Source organism: Prionailurus bengalensis, chromosome D3 (genome assembly GCF_016509475.1).
Source record: "Prionailurus bengalensis isolate Pbe53 chromosome D3, Fcat_Pben_1.1_paternal_pri, whole genome shotgun sequence".
Lineage (NCBI taxonomy): Eukaryota > Metazoa > Chordata > Mammalia > Carnivora > Felidae > Prionailurus > Prionailurus bengalensis.
In genome coordinates this window covers 86,503,278-86,527,273 of record NC_057356.1, presented here as the reverse complement: position 1 = coordinate 86,527,273, position 23,996 = coordinate 86,503,278, and the positions used below count along the sequence as shown (strand labels likewise).

Sequence of the window (23,996 nt, the reverse complement as noted above, 5' to 3'; positions counted from 1 at the left end):
TTTGGTATTTCATTTCCTTTACTCTTGTACGTATTTGAGATTTTTGATAATGAAAACAAATTTTTTCTGAGAGAGAGTGAGCAAGTGTGAGTGGGGGATGGGCAGAGGGAGGGAGGGAGAGAGAGAGAGAGGAAGGGAAAGAGAGAGGGAGAGAGGGAGGGAGAAAATCCCAAGTAGGCTCCACATTCAGCACAGAGCCCTGACAGGGGGCTCAATTCCACGAGTGGGAGATCGTGACCTGAGCTGAGATCAAGAGTCAAATTGCTCAAATGACTGAGCCACTCAGGCACCCCAATAATGAAAAAAAATTTAATTCAAAATTATCAAATGTATAAGGGAAATATATCAAAATATTAGTATTTTCAAAATTACAAGTGATTTTTAAAATTTGCATAAGTTAAAAAAATTTAAATATTTTTTTGAAAAGCATGTAATGTGACAGATAAATGTTACTGTAGAAATGAAAGATGGAAAGGGGCGCCTGGGTGGCTCATTTGGTTAAGCGGCCGACTTTGGCTCAGGTCATGATCTCGTGGTCCGTGAGTTCGAGCCCCGCGTCGGGCTCTGCTGACAGCTCACAGCCTGGAGCCTGTTTCAGATTCTGTGTCTCCCTCTCTCTGACCCTCCCCTGTTCATGCTCTGCCTCTCCCTGTCTCAAAATAAATAAATGTAAAAAAAAAAAAAAAATGAAAGATGGAAAGAACCAAATCACCTGAGGTACAGTGGTACAATAGGAAATTGAAGGAGGGGAATGTGTCTGAAGAAGAAAGGAATTTGATGGCAGTTCTCCTCTTCAGCAGTTTTTTGAGGACCCTTTTTAACAAGTTAACATGTATGTATGTGCACTCCCTGGTGAATTTGATGAAGCGCATGAACATGCTATGTGTTCACACTAAGTACAATTTTTCCTTCACATCGTGGTCTTTTCCGTATTGTAAATTTCATCTGCAGTCCTTGTCAGACAGAGCATTCTCAGCCTCAAATCTTAATGATTTATCAAGTTCCAGTGAATTTCATGGAGTAGTTGAAACCTAGCAATTCCTTTTAAATAGGCCACATCTTTTATTCACAACAGTTTTGCTCCAGATTAAGTTTTTCTTCAAGGCAGTTTGATATATATTTTTGCAGTGCTATGAAGGAAAACCCTCCAAGGATGTCCTGAAAAGAGTTGCTGCAAATGCATTGATGTCACTTCTGGCTGTCAGTAGGAGAGCTCAGACACATGCTTTGAAAGGTGAGACACACAACACATCAGCCTTTATGGCATGTTATCATTTCATTTATTTTACTCCTTGTTCATTGTAATTTTCTTTGGATTCAAAGTGTAAAGAATTTATAATCTCAGTCTTACTAAAAAGAGTTGTTTTTTTCCCCAGACAGAAACACAGTGAACATGTATTACTTTTAAAATAGAAAGATGATGTATGTAGATTATTTTTTGAGTAATGATTCTTACCCTAAAGAATATGTAAATAGTAGAGGAGCTTTAAAAGTAACACATTACTCAGCGTCATGATAATTAAATATTAGTAACCACCAGCACATATTGCATACTTGAAAAAAACACATAGTTTTTGATAGTAGTAACAGCAGTGTTAGACTGTTGGGTATTTTCACATAAGTTTCCCTTGGAGAGTTTTGTGATTTCTCATCTGTGATCCGAGAATACAGGTCTTCGAGTTAAAGAGACTAACAGCAACATCGAGTCCAGTCATTTCTTTTTTTATTTATTTTTATTTTTTTTTTAACGTTTATTTATTTTTGAGACAGAGAGAAACAGAGCATGAACAGGGGAGGAGCAGAGAGAGAGGGAGACACAGTATCTGAAACAGGCTCCAGGCTCTGAGCGGTCAGCACAGAGCCCGACGCGGGGCTCGAACTCACGGACCGTGAGATCATGACCCGAGCTGAAGTCGGACGCTTAACCAACCAAGCCACCCAGGCGCCCCGAGTCCAGTCATTTCAATGGTGATTTGCTACTAAAGCAAATTATGCATACCTCAAAACATAAAGTCGATTTTAGGAGTATTGTAGTATAAATTGAAAACATTGAAATTATTCAGCATTTTAGTTCTCTTTCATTTCCTCTGACTTATTAACCCCTCACTGAAAGTACCAGAGTGAAGTTGGTCAGAAATATAAAATGTTCTATTTTATTTTGGAGAATTTGATATATGTGGTTTCAGCTTACTTGGCAATGGAACATCTTTTTTGATTGTCTCGGATTTTATCTCTCAGCTGATCTAATAGACAGCTGCATGGAGCAGATGAAGCACATCAGTGCACAGCTGAACCTCGATTCTCTCAGGCCCGGGAAAGCAGCACTGAAGAAACAGGTAACTGTGGGTCCCGGATGTCCGGGATGGATGGAATGGCACAGAGACCATCACTCCAGTGTCCTGTGCTTATTAATAACACCACTCTTGGGTGGAAATGGGTATCCAATTTGGAAGAAGGGTGTAGTTAGATAGATTAATGGGATTTCTACGTTAGTGACTTTGGGCTTGTTGTGTGTGTGTGTGTGTGTGTGTATAACTTAATTTTCACTTGAAGATCTTACAATGAGATTTAGATATTACATGTTTTTGTTACTATAAACGTTTTGGAATGTGCATGATATTTTGCCAGATAATTTTTTTTATGCTACAAATGAAGATATTTCTCTCAAAGCAAGCCTAGGTTCACTGGGAATGACATATAACTTACTAAGTTTTTCTGTATGCCAGGCCCTGTTCTAAGCATGTCATATTTGTTATGTTGTGAGCACTCAGGCCAACACAGTCATATAATTAGGAACTGATAAAACCAATAGTTGCCCTATATCTGGGCGGTTTTGAAGCTGTACTCTTGATCTCTATTTATTTTCTTCCGTGACTTTTGAATGTCTCGAGTGTTGAGTCTGTTTGACTCATGCTCAAACTGCATGTCATGTAAGCTCAAAATAACAGTTTTTATATAATAGTGATGATAATAATAAATGATTAATAATTAATAAAACAAAAAGATCTGCCATACAGGCTTATTCAGAAGATGAATGAGTGTGTATTTATAAACTTATAACTATAAATATTTATGTATATAGCTAAGACCATTATAGGAGCAATCTGTGTAATAACTGCTTTCTGTTGCATTTTGTAGGAAACCAAGAAAGAGTCTTATTTAATAATTGTATTGATGAGGGGGGCTACATGTTTGTCAGTTTCTTTTCTTGCCTCTTTTCCTTTTTCCTCTCCAGGCAAAGGCTCTTTACTTCATCATTGAGAAAGTCAGCCAACACCTGATATGATTGAAAACCAGTCAGTACCTGCTTCACTTTATTGAGATGAAACATGGAGCCTATTATATATCTCAGTTCCTCCATGCTTGATAGAACAGAAATAGCTTTTTTGTGGCGGATGCACTTCTTGAGATATGGTCATCTTTCAGAGATCATTAGCTTGTCAGTGCCCTCAAAGTTATGGTGGTCAGGTGCAGTGAGAGCACACTGGCATTGTAATGTGACCCAAAGGGGAAGGCATTACTCTGTGTAAAAAGTGGAATATGCCATTGTGTTCACATTTTTAAACTGCTTTTTGTTTAAACAGGAGGACGGTTTTATTAAAGAGTTAAGCATTGCCATGCAGCTCCTAAGAAACTGTCTTTATCAAAATGAAGAATGTAAAGTAAGTAGAGCGATATTTCAAAATTTCGATAGTGATGCTGACATTAAATTAAAGTTTTGTTTTTATATGAGATAATATAGGAAGAAACATGAAAGACTCTTCAAATGTTTTTAGATGCACTTGATTGGTCCTTAAACTCCTTGTTAATTCTCAGAAATAGATGCACCTTATTCTTCAACATTGATGGCATTTCATGTTCATATCCGTATTTTAACTTTATCACTGAAAACTTCAAGCAGCTAAAGCAAATGAGTGTCTTTCTCTACGGTGGCACATTTCAGTTGTTTTTTTACTAAGATGGAATGCATGTTTGTGTACATCCAATAAGGCAAAGTTCTAAGAAAATTTTAAGTGTATTTATTTTGAGAGACAGAGTGAGCAGGGGAGGGGCAGAGAGAGAAGGGGACAGAGGATCCAAAACAGGCTCTGCGTTGACAGTGGAGAGCCCAGTGTGGGGCTTGAACTCGTGAGCTATGAGATCATGACCTGCCCTGAAGTCGGACACTCAACCGACCGAGCCCCCAAGGCGCCCCAAGGCAGAGTTCTTTCAAAGACAGTTGTCAGGCAGCTCTCCAGGAAATTAGTGGAGGTGTCTGTATCCATAAGGAAAGAGGAAAAGTGTGTCTCTCATTTGGGTAGAAAATACTGCTGTTGCTGGGCCCGGCCCTGTTCACCTGGGGGAGCTTCACCGCCAGCCCTTCTGGCTTCTTGTGCCCAGTGACTCCGCCCCTCTGCCTGGGAACCATCGAGATGTGCTGCTGTGTCTGTGAGCATTGGTGCTGTCACTTAGAACACCGCGGTAGGAACTGTTAGGCAGGTTATGGTGTCTTGGGTGCTTTGATTTGCTTTGTCATAGTGATACAACACTAGTTTTCACAGAGAAATACTGTGGGAAATGAATAAGAGAAAGATAAATTACAGGAGTTTCATTTTTTAAAAACATTCTTGTCTGTTTTGCTTTTACTTGTGATAAAACTAGGAAAAACTTATCTGGAAAAAGAATATTTTGAACATATTCCTTAAGCTGTGTTAATTTGTTAAAGACACATTGCTAGCAATTTACATTTCAGGACAACTTGAGAATTGTTTATACATTTCACTAAAATTCTCAATATATGAACTCTTTACTCAAAATGGAGGTGTCATTTACTAAATTTGTGATCCATTATGCTAAATAATGTGCTCGCAGCTGGATGTAGTTGATATTAATCCATGACACCTTACCCTGGTAATACTCTGGAACCCCTTCCAGGTCAGCTCTGCTTATATAGATTTATGAGGTACTAGCTGGGTACTGAAATACAGTGTTCACATGTGTATCACATTAGCCATCTATGAAAAGTGTAATCTCTCAGTAAGTCAAAGCATTTTTACATTTCCAAGTTGTTTAATAAGGAATAAATCCAAAAAAGAGCATATAGATTGCTCTTTGAGTATAAATACAGTCCTGTGGGGCAAAGATTCTTAATTTCTTTTCCTGTTCCAACTTCCTGAGGAGTATCACATGCTCCCAGTACTAACCGTTGGGTAAGCTTTGGTAATTCACCAAGTCGCCCATGGCTGCCTCACCCCATTGTCTATATACGTGGGACATTAGGGGTTTCCATACTGGGAAGATCATGGTGGCTGGAAGGTAAATGAACTGTGGGGAAGGTTAGAGGTCGGAGACTGTAGTAGTCAGACAGGAGGTGATGAGCCCCGAATTGGGGCAGATGAAGAAGGGAAGGAGGGTGGGGAGATACTGAAGAGAAAAGAGAGATATAGAGTGATTTCCAGGCTCTACTTTAATGCGAGTGCGCATAATAGAGCAGACTGTAGGCATGAGCGATTGTAATGTTCAGGTTCACACATGTTAATATAAAGGGTCTTTGGGACATCCAGGTGGAAAATGGCTGGTAATTAGTAGATTACAAGGGTCTGGGGCTCTGAGCAGGATATAGGCTGGGGATATTAGGAGTTACCAGTGTAAACTGTTGAAATTTCCCAAGAGAGTATATACGAAAGCCTAGGTCATATCTGTAGAAACTAAACATGGAAAACAACTGGGATGGGAGTGCTGGAGAGCATTTGGAGATGTTCCAGGACAGAGAGGCTACATGGAAATGAATTAGAGTACATCTTTAATAGATGCCACAGTGCTGAGGGTGGTCTTGGTAGCACTGTCAGGACAGAAAATAAATTGAAGTAAGCTGAAGATTAAGTAAGAGATGGGAAGTGAAAGCAATAAGAACCTTGGTCATGAAAAGCAGCATTAATAATTTAGGACATACAGCATTAAAGGAAGTTAGTCTAGACTGTTTGTTTCTCCTAACATGTAAACTGCTTGAATATAAACAGAAGTGAGCAAACTGGGGACTAGTTGTTAAAGAGACAGGAAGAAGAGGACTGATTGATGGATGAAGGTCGCTGAGGAGGTGGGGAGGCTGTGTTTCAGAAGACAGATGGACTTCCTGACCACCAGCAAGGGAACACCTACTCCGCACTTCCGGGCAGGAAGGATGAGTAGATGAATATGCAGATAAACTAGGTGGACAGAATGGTAGAGACGGAGCTTATACATAATTATTTCTGTCTTCATAATCGTGGGACTGTGTTCCAAGCTTATGAAGAGCGGGGTGAATAACTAACACTGGGAATGACTTCAGAGCTTATGGAGAGGGTTGAACACTGGTAATAACTTCCCACTCTCTTCTGCCATTGATGCTGCATAAAATTGTATAGGGTGTGTGTATTTAATATAAATACCTACATGTGTGCACATAAGGTCTATGAATTGCCTAGTAATTCCTGTTCATTTAAAAAATTGATCATTACTGCAGACAGATTTTTTTTTTTTAATTGTATTTATTTTTGAGAGAGAGATGGAGACAGAATCTGAAGCAGCTCCAGGCTCCAAGCTGTCAGCACAGAGCCCGATGCGGGGCTGGAACTCACCAACCGTGAGATTATGACCCGGGCCGGAGTCGGACGCCTAACAGACTGAGCCACTCCAGCGCCCCACTGCAAATAGATTTTATACATAATACCGTCCTAGGGGTAACTGATCTTTGTAATAAAGACTATGAATTACATAAGAATTTATTGATTGACATAGTATTTTGGCTTTTACTATATTCCAATTATTTATAAATAGTACTCTACTTCTGATCTGTCCACACTTACCAACGTATACACACACACATAAACACAGAGGAGAGAGAAGGTGGAGGGGAGAACTCAGAACTGATCAGAGTGTTTTCTTAACCAGAAAATCCCATTTCTTAATCATTTTAGAGTACTTATGAGAGTTTATTCAGTGTAGTGAGATATCATTGTCCTGTTTAATTTACATGTTTAGGAGCTGTTTTGATGTTTTTTTGTTTGTTGGTTTCTAACATTTCTTAGCTAAGTTGTATATTGTGGTCACCCCAGTGTTAAAGGCACTTCCTGAGACTGGTCAGGCTCATGGTCAGGGCAGTCCTGGGCAAGGTGCTAAATCTGTCTGCAGGATTCTTGTGCCAGCTTGCCCTAACCAGAACAAAGATAAATTCAGTTTTTGTCTCCTTATATATTGGTAACAGGTTTTTTTTTATTCGATTTTAATTTTGTATTTTCATATGTGCACACTAATACTGCCTGTATTTCTTTCTCACAATAGGAAGCAGCTCTTGAAGCTCATCTGGTCCCTGTCTTGCACTCACTCTGGCCTTGGCTTTTGATGGATGATTCATTGATGCAAATTGCCCTGCAGCTACTTTGTGTCTACACCGCAAATTTTCCAAATGGTAAATAGATCCCAATTCTGCCTTTCAGTAATAAACTAAAATACTAATTTTATGTAATGCTGTGAAAATGAACTGAAAAACAAATATACAGTTTGAAGTGTTCCTCCTGCTTACAGAGGGCATGTTGGTGAGAGAGAAACTTTCTTATGGGTGTTACAAGATACTTTAGTATGTGTTTGTGCAGCCAGGAGGACTCATTAGGCAGCTCAGGGAATAGAGAGGGAGAAACCAACCTGGTTATATGGCAGTGGGAAATTGAATTTCATAGGGAAATCGAGAGAGTGAAAATTAACGATGTAAGACCTTAAGAACCAGATAAAGGTTAAAACTTTCATGGACTCTAGAGTAGGAGCTGGTGTGATGAAAGGTGGCTCTAGATACAGTTGGCCTCGTAATAGCTGATGCCATTGGGACACCTCTTGTCACTCCCTCAACACGTGTTTTCCTGAGAAGCTGCTGAGGGCCGTGCAATGTTAGAGGCCGACAGCTAAGAGTGAGTGAAGGCAAGGGTGGAGGTGATGGAAAAGGAGATGGAGAGGAGAAAGCATGAAGTTAGCCATTCGAGCTGAGGGAAAGCAGGCCTGCCCGGGAGGTGGAGTAGGACTGCTGGCAGCAGTCACGTCCCCTTGGAAAGTCAGGGTCATGCGCTTGAGGTCCAGTCACTACGTGTGTGTGCTCTCTTCCAGCCACCATCCAGCAGCTCAGCAGCTGGTTCTTCAGTTGTCAAAAGATGCACAGAGAAAGGACGGGAACTCAAAACAGTTCAGAGTCCCATCTACTCACTCCCATGTGCTTAGGGTAGTTTACTCCTTGACAGTGGGACGTGGGCCTCTGCCCCGCTCTGGGCCGTCCACTCCTATAGCCCCCGCTGCTCGTCTCTGGCCAGCAGGGCCCCGTGACATCAGCAGACCTTCAAGTTCTTAACTCCTGAACTTTCATTGTGGGGCATGGAGTGCACGGCAGCACAGGTGGTTTTGTTTTCGCTCTGCCTCCAACTTCCTCGTCCGTACTGTACTTCTGCTTGAACAGTCTCCTCTCGCTGAGTCCCTCAGCCACCACTGCTGGTGGCTCGGCCCGTGCAGCAGAGCTGTCTCCTGTGCCGTGTGGGCACCTTGTCCTTCTCCACCCACCTTCCCTACTTAGTTTAGGGCTTAGGGAAGTAAGGAGGGAAAAAAAAAAAAAAAAACAATTGCTAAATATTGAGTAAAAGAAACATTTTAAATCTTTTGAAACTATATGTCACTTTTTACTTAAAATTGTTGTAAATATGAGATTGTGGTTAGGTTACTAAATGGGAGAAGAAACTTTTTATTTTCCTATCTAGTTTGTTTTCAAGCAAAACTCCGTCATTTAGTGGATCTAGTGGAAACCTTGCTATTTGGATACTGCGATTTGGTGTGAATACAGGCAAGACCACTATATTTATTTGTGTTTACTTGCCTTTTATGACTTTACTTTGCAGAATGTATTTGATTCTCATCTAGTGATACTAGCCTCCTTGCATGGACTGTCATAACTTAATTACACTTAGATTTATGTTACAATGCAGTAAAATGAATTTCTAATTCTTATATGGTTGGTTTCCTCCCTTGATAAATCCCATACGGTTGTTTAATTTACCGAGAGAACACTGGATTCTGGAAAACCACTTGACGCTTCTGGCTCTTGCTGCTTGTGAGCTGTGTGTCTCTGAACAAGCCACTGGCTTCTCTGAGCTCTGGCCTTTATCTAGCATACATGGCTGGTACCAAACGTCCTGTGGACACACCCCTGGATTATCGCGTTCCTCCTTTTCTTTTTTCTTGTGTAAAATGAAGGCATTGGACCAACTTACCCCCATTTCTAAAATTCTCTTCTTCTGCACAGGTCTTTATTTAGATGTATTTTTAAGGAACTATTTAAAAACCTCTTACGCATATTTATTCTTAAAAAACGAATCTAGGCACACCTGGGTGGCTCAGTTGGTTGTGCGTCTGACTGATTTTGACTCAGGTCATGATCTCACAGTTCGTTGGATCAAGCCCTGCGTCGGGCTCTGCGCTGACAGTACAAAGCCTGGTTGGGATTCCCTCTTTTCTCTGTCTCTGTCTGTCTCTCTCTCTCCCTCTCTCAAAACAAACAAACAAACATTAAGAAAAAATAAACCTAGTGTTTTAAAATGCCTTTCTGAGGGGTGCCTGGGTGGCTCAGTCGGTTGAGTGTCTGACTTTGGATCAGGTCATGAGCTCACAGTCTGTAGGTTTAAGCCCTGCATCGGCCTCTACTGACAGCTTGGAGCCCAGAGCCTGCTTTGGATTCTGTGTCTCCCTCTCTCTCTGCCCCTCCCCTGCTCATGCTCTCTCTCTCTCTCAAAAATGGATAAACATCAAAAAAAAATTAGATCATTAGACCCTCAGTGAGGACGGCAAATCCATCAGGCTGTATGTAGATGTCAACACTAGCCTTCCCTGCTGATTTGCAGTTCATAGGTTAGTGGATAAGTCATTGAGTAGGCAGATATGCTTCACTACTTAGGTTTTTTTTTTTTTTTTAAGTTTATTTATTTATTTTGTTAGTGAGAGTGCATGTGTGCAAGCAGGGGAAGGGCATAGAGAGAGGGGAGAGAGAGAATCCCAAGCAGGCTTCATGCTGTTAGTGTGGAACCTGACCCGGGGCTCAAACTCATGAACTGTGAGATCATGACCTGAGCCAAAATCAAGAGTCAGACGCTTGAATGACTGAGCCATCCAGATGCCCCAGGTTTTTTAACTAAATAGTGAAACTAAGATGACATTATGATAGGCTATGTTTTTTAAGGTTGCAGTTCTCTTTGTTGGTCAAGTTGTGGGCCATATCCAGTTCAAGCTGCCTGTAGAGGAGCGCCTGGCACCTCTCTGATGGGGTGTATCCTGAAGTTGGCTTCCCAGATGCCTCTTGAGAACACTGCAGTTCAGCAGATGGTTTTTATGTTTCTTTCGAACCTGGCCTTGTCTCATGACTGTAAAGGAGTAATTCAGAAAGTAAGTACTTAATTTGTCCTTCATATCTTAAAAAAGTAGAATAATCCTTCTAATCAAGAACATTTATGAAAAATCTAGAACTCAGTTTCTAGGATTAAATTATTATGATTTCAAGACATTGTGTTTTAAAAGACTGTGAAAGGATTAAGGGGTTCACTATGTTTAAAGCCAATTGATAGATGACACATGGAGAGGACAGGCTAGAGGATGATCATTACACTTCCTTTCAGCTTATCTTCTTACTTTTGGATCATATTTTACCTCTCTCAAAAATGAGGGGTTTAGAATTAGAAAGACAGCTGTCTTACATTTATTTGAGATTATACAAGTCATGTCCAGTCTTTACATAGACCAAATGGAACAGTAGCGATCTCAGTCAGTTTACATAGTCAGAACAACGTGTGAAATGACAGCCATCTTGCCCTGCTTAGACTGATGTTATCCGTCTTCTGGGACTCCAGTGCCAAAACTGGACTTCTTATCACTGATTTTTAACCTAGGGTACTTTGCAAGGGATTGAATGAGTTAAACAAATTGTAATACACATGTTCAGTGAGATTATATTTAGATATGTATGACCAGAATCCCTAATTTGGAAGATCCTGTACATTGTGAATATGATCATGTCTATTATTTACGAGTAGTACTTTGAGTGTTTTTGTTCCCTTTATATGGAGGCCAAGACAAATTATGAAAGTTGACAGTATTCATGAGAATTCAATCTCCGTTTCCTCTCCTGTGTCAGCCCCCCACCCCCACCCCCTCCAGAAAAAACCCACATTGACTGCAATCTCCAAATAAATAGCAGTTTTACTAAGGAACAATCTTTTCAGTGGTGTGTGGGAGCTAACTCAGGCTGACTCATGAGTATCATTGCTGATTTTCAGGAATTCTGTGACCCAGTTGACATCACGGTGCTATCTTGAAATCAGCCATGGTGGGAGGGCTCACACTGTATAAATTGGCAAAAGGTGCAATCAGGGACCCACTATCCCACCAGAACCACAGGTGGATATACATGTCACGCTGCACTGGATGTCTGTAGCCCCGTCCCTACACGTGTGAGAGCATGGGCCGGGGGCAGTGCTTTCCCCCGCTCCCCTCTGGGCACATGGGTGGAGTAGAACAGGAGCTCCTGAACAAGTTGCCGATCTCGGGTTTGACATGTGGCTTTGAGCAGGAGACATTCTCTCTTTAAGCTTCAGTTGCTTCATTTGAAAACTTACTGGGTTAAACAACATGATCTCTAAGGTGTCCTCCACTCTCAATGCATGACTCTGTTCCTGTACTCAAGCATATATTGATATATATTTCATGTGACTCTGTTTCAGGTGCAGCTCAGTCAAGTTGTTTTTCCTCTGCTCTAGTTAGGAAACCCCCGAGCCTTCCTCTGCTCCTCTGTTAAAAGAGCCCTGGGTACTTAACAGTTCTACCTCTCCGTTACCCTGCTATGGGCATTAGAAGACGTAACCAGCACTTTTGTACAAGACTCTAAAGTGTCTGGTTTCTCTCCACCGTGTTTCTCTACATTGCACATGGTATAGGAAATTGTCTAAAAGCATCTTTAGCTCCAGCAAAGGGAAGGAATGCCCATAGTATGTTTATACTTGAAGGCACTGCCATATGTTTTATCACTAGTGTCCACTCCAGATCTCCAATATCATGGTAGAATGTAGCTGAATAGGAAAGGCAAGGGATAAATCTAGAAGGCGTCAATTTGGACTGAGCAATGAGAAGTAGGTGTGAGTGACAGTGCAATGCAAAGTGGGCATGTGGTTTCACAGTTTACTTGTTGCTTGGGTAATGTTGCTAATATTTCTGTAGCTAATTTCATTTATTTTTTTTTGTAAGTTTTTACTAAATTCCAGTTGGTTAACATACACAATTAATAATATTAGTTTCAGGTGCACAATATAGTGAGTCAGCATTTCTATATCCTTTCATTTTTAGACTCAGAGTTCTTTTATGTAACAGTATTAAATGTGTTTAATAGATTCAAGCCAATATCTTGATTTAGGTGCAGGAGAACCCAAGAATAGGCCAGAATAGATTATTAAGCAGGAGGGAGATGAGAGATAGCCTGGTATTCCGGGCAGTTAAGAAAGTTAAGTGATCACACTTCTGTTCTCTGGTCAAAATATCCAACTGATATTTTTGATACCCCTCCATAAGTTTACTAGGGTGGCATGTAGCCATGAGAAATCATCTGTAATGATAAGCAGTGGGGGTAAAGTGAATATATGATATCCATGTAGATTATTTTATTTTATTGTACTTTTTAGAGAGCGTGAGCAGGGGGCAAGGCAGAGGAGAGAGAGAAAGAGAGAGAGAGAGAGAGGAAGGGAGGGAGGGAGGGAATGAATGTCAAGCAGGCTCCATGGTCAGTGTGGAGCCCGATGGAGGGCTTGATCCCACGACCCTGGGATTATGACCTGAGTCGACATTAAGAGTTGGACTCTCAGTTGCGTTTAAAAATTTTTTTTAATGTTTGTTTGTTTATTTTAAGAGACAAAGTGCATGCAAGCGAGGGGGGAGCAGAGAGAGAGGGAGAGAGAGAGAATCCCAAGCAGACTCTGCACTGTCAGTGCAGAGTGCACATGGGGCTCAATCCCATGAAGTATGAGATCATAACCTGAGCTGAAATCAAGAGCTGGACGCTTAACCTGCTGAGCCAACTAGGCTCCCCCAGATTTTTTTTTTAATTTTTAAGCACACTTGTAGCTATAAAGATTCCGGTCTGCTCAGTACTACTAGGGTTGTTAACTGGTATCCAAGACTGACTTGGGTTTTGTTTTCTTTTTCCTCCCCATAGGATAGTTTTTAATGAGTAGCAAAATTGCCAGAAGGCAGGCAGAGAGAGAGAACTCAGGAGGCCTGAAATAATCCCCAACTGGAATTATCCATCCTAAATAATTAAGAGTTGACTATATGTAGTTAGTTTATCCATCGTCAGGAAAGAATTAGTAAGAATTAAAAATTTGAGCACTATTTTGTTCTCCTTAATTTTTTCACTTATACCTGGAAACAGTTTAGATGGCAGTATTTGGAAGTTGTTAGGAGGAAGGAGAAATTAAAGTTGGGAAAAGAAGAGCAGAATGCTAGTTAATTGGTCTCCAAGGGACAAAGAAAATAATGAAAAGAGTCAAGAAGAAAATAATATTCTCTCTGTTTATCCACAGAGTAACTTCTTACAGAACTTTCTGTCTCTAACATTGCCAAAAGGAGGAAATAAACATCTCAGTAATCTGACCATTCTTTGGTTGAAGTTACTCTTGAATATCTCACTTGGAGAAGATGGCCAACAAATGATCCTGAGGCTGGATGGCTGTTTGGACTTGCTTACAGAGATGAGCAAATACAAGCATAAGAGCAGCCCGTGTATACCTCTCCTTATTTTTCATAATATGTGCTTCAGCCCTGCCAATAAGCCCAAGATCCTGGCTAATGGTGAGTATTCACGTCTCACACACACACGCACGCACACGCACACGCACACACACACATCCATTTATACATGTGGTCATTCCTACAGTATTCCATTTAGAGTAAAACACAAAATGTTTTATAAGTAATCTGCCAACTATTTATTAAGCACCACTGTGTTCAAGGCAGTGTGGGAGGCAGAGGCTGTTGGAACGAATCAGGTGTGACCCCTGTCCTCAGGGATGAACCAGACATGGCTCCAGCCCTCCAGTGGCTGCCAGGAGTCTTGCTGTTGGTGGCTGCACTGGATCCCGGAGGTGGTAGGGAGGAGGAGGCTGGCGTGGGCGCTCTCTGGCCTCACCCTGACTTCTCCCATCTCTGTTCTCCTGGCTCCCCTGGGTCTTTGAGCAGATGCTGCGGTGTCAGTGAACCCTCTTCAGACCAACATGCCAACATGATAACCCCCACATCCTTCTTCCTGCCTCCCGTCCTTCTCTCTCTCTCACTCTCTCCTCTCCCTCCCTGTTGACATTACCACCAGGTGAGATACTATATGTTTTTGGCATATATCTGTTCATTCCTAGTCTGCCCACACTAGAACATTAGCTCCTAGGAGGTCAAGAGGTTTCTGTCTTTTTTCTTCACTTGGCATCTAGAATTGTGCCTGTCACTGGTGAGCATTCAGTGAATATTCAGTGATTGAGAGAGCTCTTGAGTAGGCAGGAGAGTTCAGGATCCAAGACCAAATGGTGAAATTAGCCTCACAGAGACCCGATTCTCTGAGATGTAGGACAGGTGGAGGTGAGGATTCAGAATAATTTTGAAACAGAAAGAGGGAAATGGAAAGGTCTGTTTCTGCAGCCACGTGCTGTTTCTGTGAGTAGAGTGTGATGTTTATAGGGAGGGAGTTTTATAAGGAGGCATCGCATTGTTTGGGGGAAATAAAAAGAGGCGGGCTCTAGAAATCAGTTTATAAACACACATGAAGTGCCTGGAACCATCTATGGAGCGTAGTGGTTGCTCCAGATGGGCTAATTGTGTTTTCCTCTCATGTTCTGTACTTAGTGTTTTCTTAGAGGTGTTTTCCTGTGACATGTGGAGTTTCTAAGTGAGTGTCAGTGATTCTGCTTATGTTCTCCCGTGTGTGCTGGTGCTTCTCTTTTTCTGATAATTATTGGATAGCTGGAAATATAGGGAAAGATTTTAGAAGCTCAGTCAGCTTTTAACGTAGTGAGATGAACTGTGGATCTGAGCTCTGCTTTTCCATAACTCCTCTACGGATGCTGTGCTGGCCGCCGTGGGCTTGTGCCTCAGCCCTTTGTTTGGTAGAGAGGGATAATGATAGGCCCTGCCACATAGGGCAGTGAGGTAGCTACGTGAGGGATCTTTTCCCGTGCCTGCTCTCATCTGTGAGTTATTCTTTCTCAGAAAGTTTTTTTCTTGGGGGACTGCTCACTGCAGTTTTCTTACTAAGAGAGTTGGAAAAAGGACAGCTTAAGGGAACTCAAGGAGAAGTCTGCATTTTCCCTCTGGATTCATTTTTAGCTTTTCTTTGTAACAGTGATGCTCTCTCTTCTTCCTTAGCTTAAAACACATGGACAAACTTTTGGTAAGAAGGAGCTTCCTCAGCCCCACAGACATGAGATCGGGGCCTCCAAGGCAGGGATAAGAGGCAGCAACTGTGCAGTTTTTGTATGGATCTTTGGAGGCATGTCACAGGCCTTTTCCACTTGGGGATCCAGAGGGAGGGCTTAGCAGAGGCACCTAGCTTAAAAATCTACCATGTAAGACTGCATAATTCTGATAATTAGTGCCCAAATCTCTGGTTTTGATGGTCAGGAATAGAGTAGGTTGTGAGGCTTGGAAAAATAGAGCCAGAGTATTCCTTGTTTCTATAAATGTCAGGCAAGGTCTGCTCTGAAAAGAACAAAAATATGCTAGATAAAATATATCAAAATTTACCTTAAAGAAATTGAAGAACTGAAAAGATAGTGGGAAACTCCCAGGCCCATTTTGATTGAAAGTCTGTGCCTAGAGAGACACAAAATATATACATGAAATGTGCATTTTTTGTCTCGAGGACATTTGCCAACATTGTATGCTTGGCTTTTGTTCAGGCATGCCAAGGAGTCAGGGAAATACAGTTGAGAGTATCCACGACAGGGGGAGTTTGGGGCCATCTTGGCTGTATTGTGTAAACCCCAAAGACCTAGCCTCTTAAGAGAAAGACGAATCAAAATTAAATTGGTCCCCCAACCCACATCCAGGTGATTATAAAGAAAAGAAGAACAAGTGTGAGAATGGGCACCACAGACTGCTCCCCACAGCTCTGCACCCCACAGATGCATAGACTGAGTGGCCTGTGACCTGGTTTGAGCCGAACCTTGATCGACAGTGCTTCTGGGTGCTTAGCAGAAGCAATCTGCCACTCTGCTGGATGGAGGACAAGTGCACACTAAGCCTCAGAGAACCTCCACAACTAATTTTTCGGAAGTATTAACTAGTATACAGTTAAATGTGACCAATCCCATCGGGAAACATGGCAACATGAGGAAGAACCAGCAGGGAGAAATATACCAACTTATCTGCCTAGGCTTCAGATATTATACTTACAAAACACAGATTTAAAGATAAATTTAGTTATACCATATTTAGAAAAATAAGTGACAAACTTGGGAATGTTTGCAGGCGATAGGAAAGTGAAAAATTGAAAGATTTGAAATAATAGCCAAACAAATTCTATAAATATTTATGTACCAAACATGGGAGCACCCAAATACATAAAGCACCTACTAACAAACATAAGGAAATAATCGATAGTAACACAGTTATAGTAGGGGACTTTAGCACCCCACTTACATGAATGGACAGATCATCCGAACAGAACTTCAACAAGCAGACAGTGGCTCTGAATGACACAGCAGATCAGACGGATCTAACAGGTATATTCAGAACATTCCATCCTAAAACAGCAGAATATACATTCTTCTCAAGTGTCTGTGGAACATTCTCCAGAACAAATCCTGTATTAGGCCACAGAACAAGTCTTAACAAATTCAGAAAGTTTGAAGTCCTACTATACATCATTTTTGACCACAGCACTATTAAACTAGAAATCAGCCACAAGGAAAACTCTGGAGATTTACATGGAAGGTAAATCATATGCTACTAAACAATGACTGGACCAACCAGGAGATCAAAGAGGAAAGCAAAAAATACATGGAGACATATGAAAATGAAAACACCACAGTCCAAAATCTTTGGGATGCAGCGAAAGCTGTTCTAAACGGGACGATTAGAGCAATGCAGGCCTACCTCAAGAAAAATCTCATGTAAACAACCTAACCTTATAGCTAAAGGAGCTAGAAAAAGAACAAACAAAACCCCAAACCAGTAGTAGGAAGTAATAAAGACCAGAGCAGAAATAAATGAAATAGAAACCAAAACAGCAGTAGAACCGAACAATGAAGTCCAGGAGCTGATTCTTTGAAAAGATCAGCATAAATGTGCTAAACCTTTAGCCAAATTCATTAAAAAAAAAAAAAAATGAAAGAGGGATTCAAATAGAATCAAAAATAGGATTAATAACAACTGATACCACAGAAATACAAAGAATTGTAATATTATGAAACATTATATGGCAACAGATTGGACAACCTGGAAGAAATGGACAGATTCTTACCAACATAGAACCTCCCCCAACTGAATCAATTAGAAATAGAAAGTTTGAACAGACTGATTACTAGTAATGAAACTGAATGAGTTATTAAGAACTCCCAATAAACAATAATTCAGGACTAGATGGCTTCAAAGGTGAATTCTACCAAACATTTAAAGAAGAGTTATACCTATTCTCAAACTATTCTCTGAGGCCAGCATTACCTTGATACCCAAACCAGATAAAGATACTACAAATAAAGAGAACTATATAGGCCAGTATCTTTGATGAACATAGATGCAAAAATCCTCAACATACTATTAGCAAACCGAATCCAAGAACACGTTAAAAAAAAATCATTCACCAAGATAAAGTAGGATTCATTCCATTCCCATGTTTCAACTATGATTCAGTATGTGCAAATCAATCAATGTGATATCACAGCAGTAAAAGAAGGATAAATGCCTTACAATCATTTCAATAGATGAAGAAAAAGTATTTGACAAAGTATAACATCCATTCAGGATAAAAACCTTCAACAAAGTAGGTTTAGAGGGAACGTACTTCAATATGATAAAGGCCATATATGAAGAACCCACAGATAACATCATGCACAGTGGTGAAAAACAGAGCTTTTCCCCTAAGATTAGGAACAAGACAAGGATGTGCCCTCTCTACCACTTTTATTCAACATAGCACTAGAATTCCTAGCCACAGACAAGAAAAAGAAAAAGCGTACAGATGGGAAAGGAAGTGAAAGTGTCACTCTTTGCAGTTGACATTATGATATATATAGAAAAGACCATCAAAAAGACTACTGGAACTGATAAATGAATTCAGTAAGGTCGCAGGATACAAAATCAATATACAGAAACTGTTGTGTTTCTATACACTAATAATGAAGTAACAGAAAGAGAAATTAAGAAAACAAGCCCACTTACAGTTGTGCCAGAAAAGAATACCTGGGAATAAAAACCAAGGAGGTGAAAGTCCTATGCTCTGAAAACTATAAAGATGGCATCCCTAAATATGTAATTAAATCAATTATACTAAGAAGAAAAGTAGTAAGTAAAACTCATTTCCTACTTATGTAGCTACGTTTTACTGTTATCTTTTCTCTTGGGGTTATTTATATGTGTATGTAGGTGCTCACTTCATATCTATTTTAATGTGCCTTTTTTGTAACCGTGTTATATTTCACAATGAAATGTATTTTTAAAAATTTATCCTGTTGCATCATCAGTGGGGGCATCACATTAATTGATCTATGTATGTACTTTATTAAAAATGCTTAAGAGGGGTGCCTGGGTGGCTCAGTCGGTTAAGCTTCAGACTTCAGCTCAGATCATGATCTCAGTTCGTGGGTTCGAGCCCCACGTTGGGCTCTGTGCTGACAGCTCACAGCCTGGAGCCAACTTCAGATTCTGTGTCTCCCTCTCTGTCTGCCCCTCCCCACTCTCACGCTCTCTTTCTCTGTCTCAAAAAAATGAATAAACATTAAAAAATTTTTTGAAAAAAATGCTTAAGAGATAGTAACTGGTAGAAGGAGTTATTATAAACTTCTTTAGATCAGGGGTTATATGCTAAGTTTAGTACACTGTATTAAAACATTTGATGGTAGGGGCGCCTGGGTGGCTTAGTCGGTTAAGCGTCCGACTTCAGCCAGGTCACGATCTCGCGGTCCGTGAGTTCGAGCCCCGCGTCGGGCTCTGTGCTGACAGCTCAGAGCCTGGAGCCTGTTTCAGATTCTCTGTCTCCCTGTCTCTGACCCTCCCCCGTTCATGCTCTGTCTCTGTCTCAAAAATAAATAAACGTTAAAAAAAAAAATTAAAAAAATTTGATGATACTCAGAGAAACACATGGGAATCACCCTTTCATTGGGTGATGTGCCCTAAGAGTACGAGCTGTCACCTAGAACCGCACATAATGAGTTTCATCGGGTAACTATTTATATAAGCTAATTATGGGGAAGTTATGGGAAAAGCCAGGGAAGCCAGGGAATGGTAAGGAGTAGGGGCTGGTTGGCAGAAAGTTCAGCACTCTGTGTACCTTGATGGTACACTGTCAAGGTCTCTTGATGGTACAGAATTCACTTTATGGAGCTTTTTTTTTTTCTTTAGAAGATTTAAAATTTAAAAAATAAATAAATGACATAAAAAAATAAAAACTAAATAGAATCACCTAAACACCATTTTTGTTGCTTTAGTTACAGAATCGTTCTTTAAAAAATTTTTTTTAATGTTTTATTTATTTTTGAGAGAGAGAGAGCGAGAGAAGGGGGGGCGGGGGCAGAGAGGGAGACACAGAATCTGAAACAGGCTCCAGGCTCTGAGCGAGCTGTCAGCACAGAGCTTGACTCAGGCTTGAACTTGTGAACCACGAGATCATGACCTGAGCTGAAGTCAGACACTTAACTGACTGAGCCACCCTGGTGCCCCAAGTTATGGAATCTTTCATCCAACTGGTATTTATTGAGCCTCTAAAATACACTGACACTGTGGTTGGAATATTTATCAGTGAGCAGATATAGACTCTGCCCTCAACCAGGTTACCATTTAATTAGATGCATCCAGTAGAGGGGGGAGTGGTTAGAGAGAGACAGAGGGTTCCCAATAACAAGCTCTGAGCATGTGTTTCTCTGAGTATCATCAAATGTTGTTTTTTTTTTAATTTTTTTAACGTTTATTTATTTTTGAGACAGAGACAGACCATGAACGGGGGAGGGTCAGAGAGAGGGAGACACAGAATCTGAAACAGGCTCCAGGCTCTGAGCTTAAAAATGGAACATGCTTTTAAACATAGATTTTAGAGGAAAAATAATTTGATACAATAAAATATATAAAAGTTAGTAATAAGATAGGTTCATATACTTTTCTGAAACACCCTGACAAATCTCCTTGGGACTGGACTTCTCTGTGTCTTCCCTTAAAATGAGTAGTATGCTGCAGATAACTTGTGAGTCTTGATTTCACACTCTGCCTAGCTATGCAAAAAGGGGACACATCTTGTGTGTTGATATGCCTTTAAATCACTTTTTCCTCTGACACATAAATACACAAAAGCATTTCTCTAAAATGTTTAGTCCTTTTTTAAAAGGCTTAACTAATTTGGTATTTCTTGATTATTGTTTTATATAGTAACCCATGCTGTTGATGTTTGTATAATGGTCTTTATAATTTATCATAAGAGCAAATCTGTTTTCCTGCACACCAAAATGTGAGCTATAATTGAACAGCTCATTTATACAACTCTTTGTATAATTACTTACTTCTGCACTATTGTTGTTTAAATGAATGCGCCTTTGTTGAATTAGGGCCAAAAGAATTAGGCTGCCATGACTGTTCTGTGCCCATCATGAAGATAGTTTGTTGTGAGGTTGACCTCCCACGTATGGTTTACCAGATTGTTTTTGCCACAGTCTAGTGATACCAACTTTGTATGTATTCTGATGGGGGCAAAGGGAGTATCTGACTAGTCCAAGATCAGAATGCATTGTGATGTCTGGGACTGAACTTTTGTTTTTTTTCCCCTAATGTGTTTATTATTAGAAAAAGTCATTAGTGTGCTAGCTGCCTGTCTGGAAAGCGAGAATCAACATGCACAGAGGATTGGAGCAGCTGCGCTTTGGGCTCTGATTCACAATTATCAAAAGGTCAGTTTTTAAAGTCATTGTTCTAGCCAGGGGCAAATCCAAGCCTCTGAGAGTGCAGCCAGGGGCGCCAGAGGAGTATCAGCTAGATTTTAAACAACAACAACAACAACAACACAAGGAACTCAAGGACCTTATTGTCTTGTGCATTTATACAATTAGTGAGCCATCAGTTGAAATCATTGTCATTTAATTAACAGGATGTCTCATTTCAGAAGGCTGTCTGTCTCTTTTGGGTGAATTCTCCCTGTTGGTATAACTTGATTTGGCATATTGATGTAATGTTAGTATAGATCATTTCTGTTAAAAGACGTATTCGGGAAAAATATATCCTGAAATAAAACCAAATAACGAAGTTTTATCCAGCTGTGTGATTCCTCTTTGTCTAGCTTGTGTCGCCGCTGAGTTTTGAGAGGACCCGATTCCTGGAAGGCTGCAGCACAGGGCCGGCCGCAAGGGAGCGATAGCAGGTGCAGCCTCGCACTTGCCCTCTCTGGCCTTTGGTCTTCTCTTTCATTGCAGACATCTCGTTCCTGAGAGAAGTGCCCTTGGGTATCTAGCCGTTAAATAGTGGCCAGTGACAGACAGCGTTCCCATAGACACCGTCCCCGAATGGTGTCCTCTCAGCTGATAGTCCCTTGTCTGTGCTGCCTGCTCTACCCGCTGGCTGACAGCACACAAGGCGAAAGGCTGTGCTGTCGCTTTCACCATGTGTCCCCAAGGCTTAGCACGGGGTTTGGCACTTTACGGTCACTGAGTAAATATTTGTTGACCACCTGGTACCGTTTGATATATTTTAATCTGAAATCTGGGGCTTGAGGGAATATAAATATTGAAACCAAGACTGAGTCTTCCTTTAAGACTTGAGATTAGGAGAGAAGGGGTAAAGGGCAGGGCAGGGGACAAAGAATTTGGAGCAGCAGAGAAGAGTCGAGTTAGAGAGGGAAGGATGTGGGCAAGGACCCAGGGGGATGTGCTTCTGTCTAATCCCCTGACCACATTGTCGTGCTTCATGATAATCTGCTCAGTGCTTGCGGTCAGCAGTGGTGGCTTTAGTACTGTAGTGTCCTGATCCTTGGCGTGTGGGAAGAAGTCTGATTCATGGGTTGCTCTATGTTATCTCCAGGCAAAAACAACTTTGAAAAACCCATCAATAAAAAGAAGAGTGGATGAAGCATATTCGTTAGCAAAGAAAAGTAAGTTTTATTATGAAAGAGATGACAGTTAACCTTGGAAGCTATTCAGTGAATTCTGTGATTAGTGAAATACCTGGATAGTTCACAGCGAAAAGACAGTTTTCAACACTGGTCCATGCTTTTCATTACGTCACCTTTTAAATAATAAGATGTTTTGATAGATGAAGGTTTGAGATACAGTAATTTCTTAAAACATGTCTGTGATCTTTCTCCAACTCCTTTTCTTTTTCTTGCACTAAACGTCCTTTGCCAATGGCTACCGCTGTGCTGCAGTGTGTTCTTAGGTGATAAGAGCTGGGCCCAATTAGAATTGACCTTGAACAGAAAACTTTGATCTAACATCGGGGAGTTGAATTACAGTCTTCCGAGAATAGATCCCATTGCCCTTGTATCCTCTCAGCCCTGTGATGTGATCATGATATGAGGCAGGGTTTTCTTTTCACAGTTCGTTTCTCATTTTAAGTGACACAGGTTTTCAATGAGCATTATTCTTTGAACACTTTTTTATGCTAAGGCACTGTACTGTGTCCTCCTTGTACTGTACGGAGTCTTTTAGTTATTAGTTTGTGTTAGTTATTTTGTTACTAATTAGTAATGAATTTTTTTGTAGTCTGATTCTTTATAAGTGGTTTATAGTTTTTTTGGTTGGTTTCTTGCTGTGACCATGAGTTTCTAGAGGTACCAAATAATTGAGTTATGTCAGAGTTTAGGCATTAGGAGGGATGGGGCAAAAAAAAGAGCAAGGCATTCATTCGGTATTATAGGTAATGGCAGCCATTATGGAAGTACCTTGTTTTTTTGTTTATGCTTTTTGGCTAAAGTGTAAATAAAAAATAAGTATGAATTCTGGCTGCTCTTAAGTGCAGTGCTGAGTTTAATAAACTTACTCTTCCATACTCTTCTTTTTCTCTTTCAGCTTTCTCAAACTCAGAAGAAACCCCGCTAAATGCCTATTATATGAAATGTCTCGAAAACCTCGTTCAGCTTCTTAATTCTTCCTGAGCACCGTGAAGGAGCCGGAGGCTGCAGGCCGCCCCAGGTGAGCCCACCTTGAAGCAGACTCTGTGTAGCAACTCTTAGCTAGAGACACGCTGAGTCTCTGCAGGGTGCTGTGCCTTCCTTCCGGATGAGGAGCAGAACGGAAGACGTCCTCCTTCTGCCCCTTGGTACTGGCTCCGTGAGAAAGAGCAGCCGACAAGAAGATGATAAAAAGAGAGGCACAGGAACTTTTGGGAACATAAACATCTTTACCTTTTTTTGTGCAATTTGCTTTGTAAAAATCCTACTTAACAGTTATTTAATAAAATATTTTGAGAAACTGAAAATTGACTGATAATTGCTGCTTGCAGACTTTGATCAGTATCATGAATATGAATTGCGGTAATTGGAGGAATTACTAATTCTGATTTCCTTTTTTTCCTTAATTTATTACATGGAATCTGACTCTTGTCAATACAGATCCTTGTTTCGCAAACTTTTATTTTGCCCAGGGCATATACATTGGTGAAGAGATATTTGCATGTAAACGTCTGTGATTTTGTGAGTAGCTCCTTTATGCAATTTTTAGTGATATTAACTCCTTTGTATATGATTTGTAAACCTGTTATATTTTATTATTTTCACCTCTCAGCTTCTGAAATGTTGT

At 40.6% G+C, this 23,996-nt stretch overlaps 1 protein-coding gene across 2 annotated transcripts in view; it reads left to right on the top strand.

Moving 5' to 3' along the window:
* RTTN (rotatin) overlaps nucleotides 1-23,676 on the top strand; it is a 165,003-nt gene extending 141,327 nt beyond the window's left edge. Inside the window, exons 41-49 of one of the 2 annotated variants that reach the window (XM_043559071.1) lie at nucleotides 1,129-1,234; nucleotides 2,239-2,336; nucleotides 3,585-3,662; nucleotides 7,300-7,426; nucleotides 10,223-10,425; nucleotides 13,605-13,872; nucleotides 21,055-21,158; nucleotides 22,282-22,351; nucleotides 23,268-23,676. In XM_043559071.1, the coding sequence (XP_043415006.1) occupies nucleotides 1,129-1,234; nucleotides 2,239-2,336; nucleotides 3,585-3,662; nucleotides 7,300-7,426; nucleotides 10,223-10,425; nucleotides 13,605-13,872; nucleotides 21,055-21,158; nucleotides 22,282-22,351; nucleotides 23,268-23,353 (1,140 nt within the window). In that variant the 3' untranslated portion in view covers nucleotides 23,354-23,676. The remainder of the gene's footprint in view (nucleotides 1-1,128; nucleotides 1,235-2,238; nucleotides 2,337-3,584; nucleotides 3,663-7,299; nucleotides 7,427-10,222; nucleotides 10,426-13,604; nucleotides 13,873-21,054; nucleotides 21,159-22,281; nucleotides 22,352-23,267) is intronic. The other variant, XM_043559072.1, reaches the window with a different exon arrangement.
* The last annotated feature ends 320 nt before the right edge of the window (nucleotides 23,677-23,996 follow it).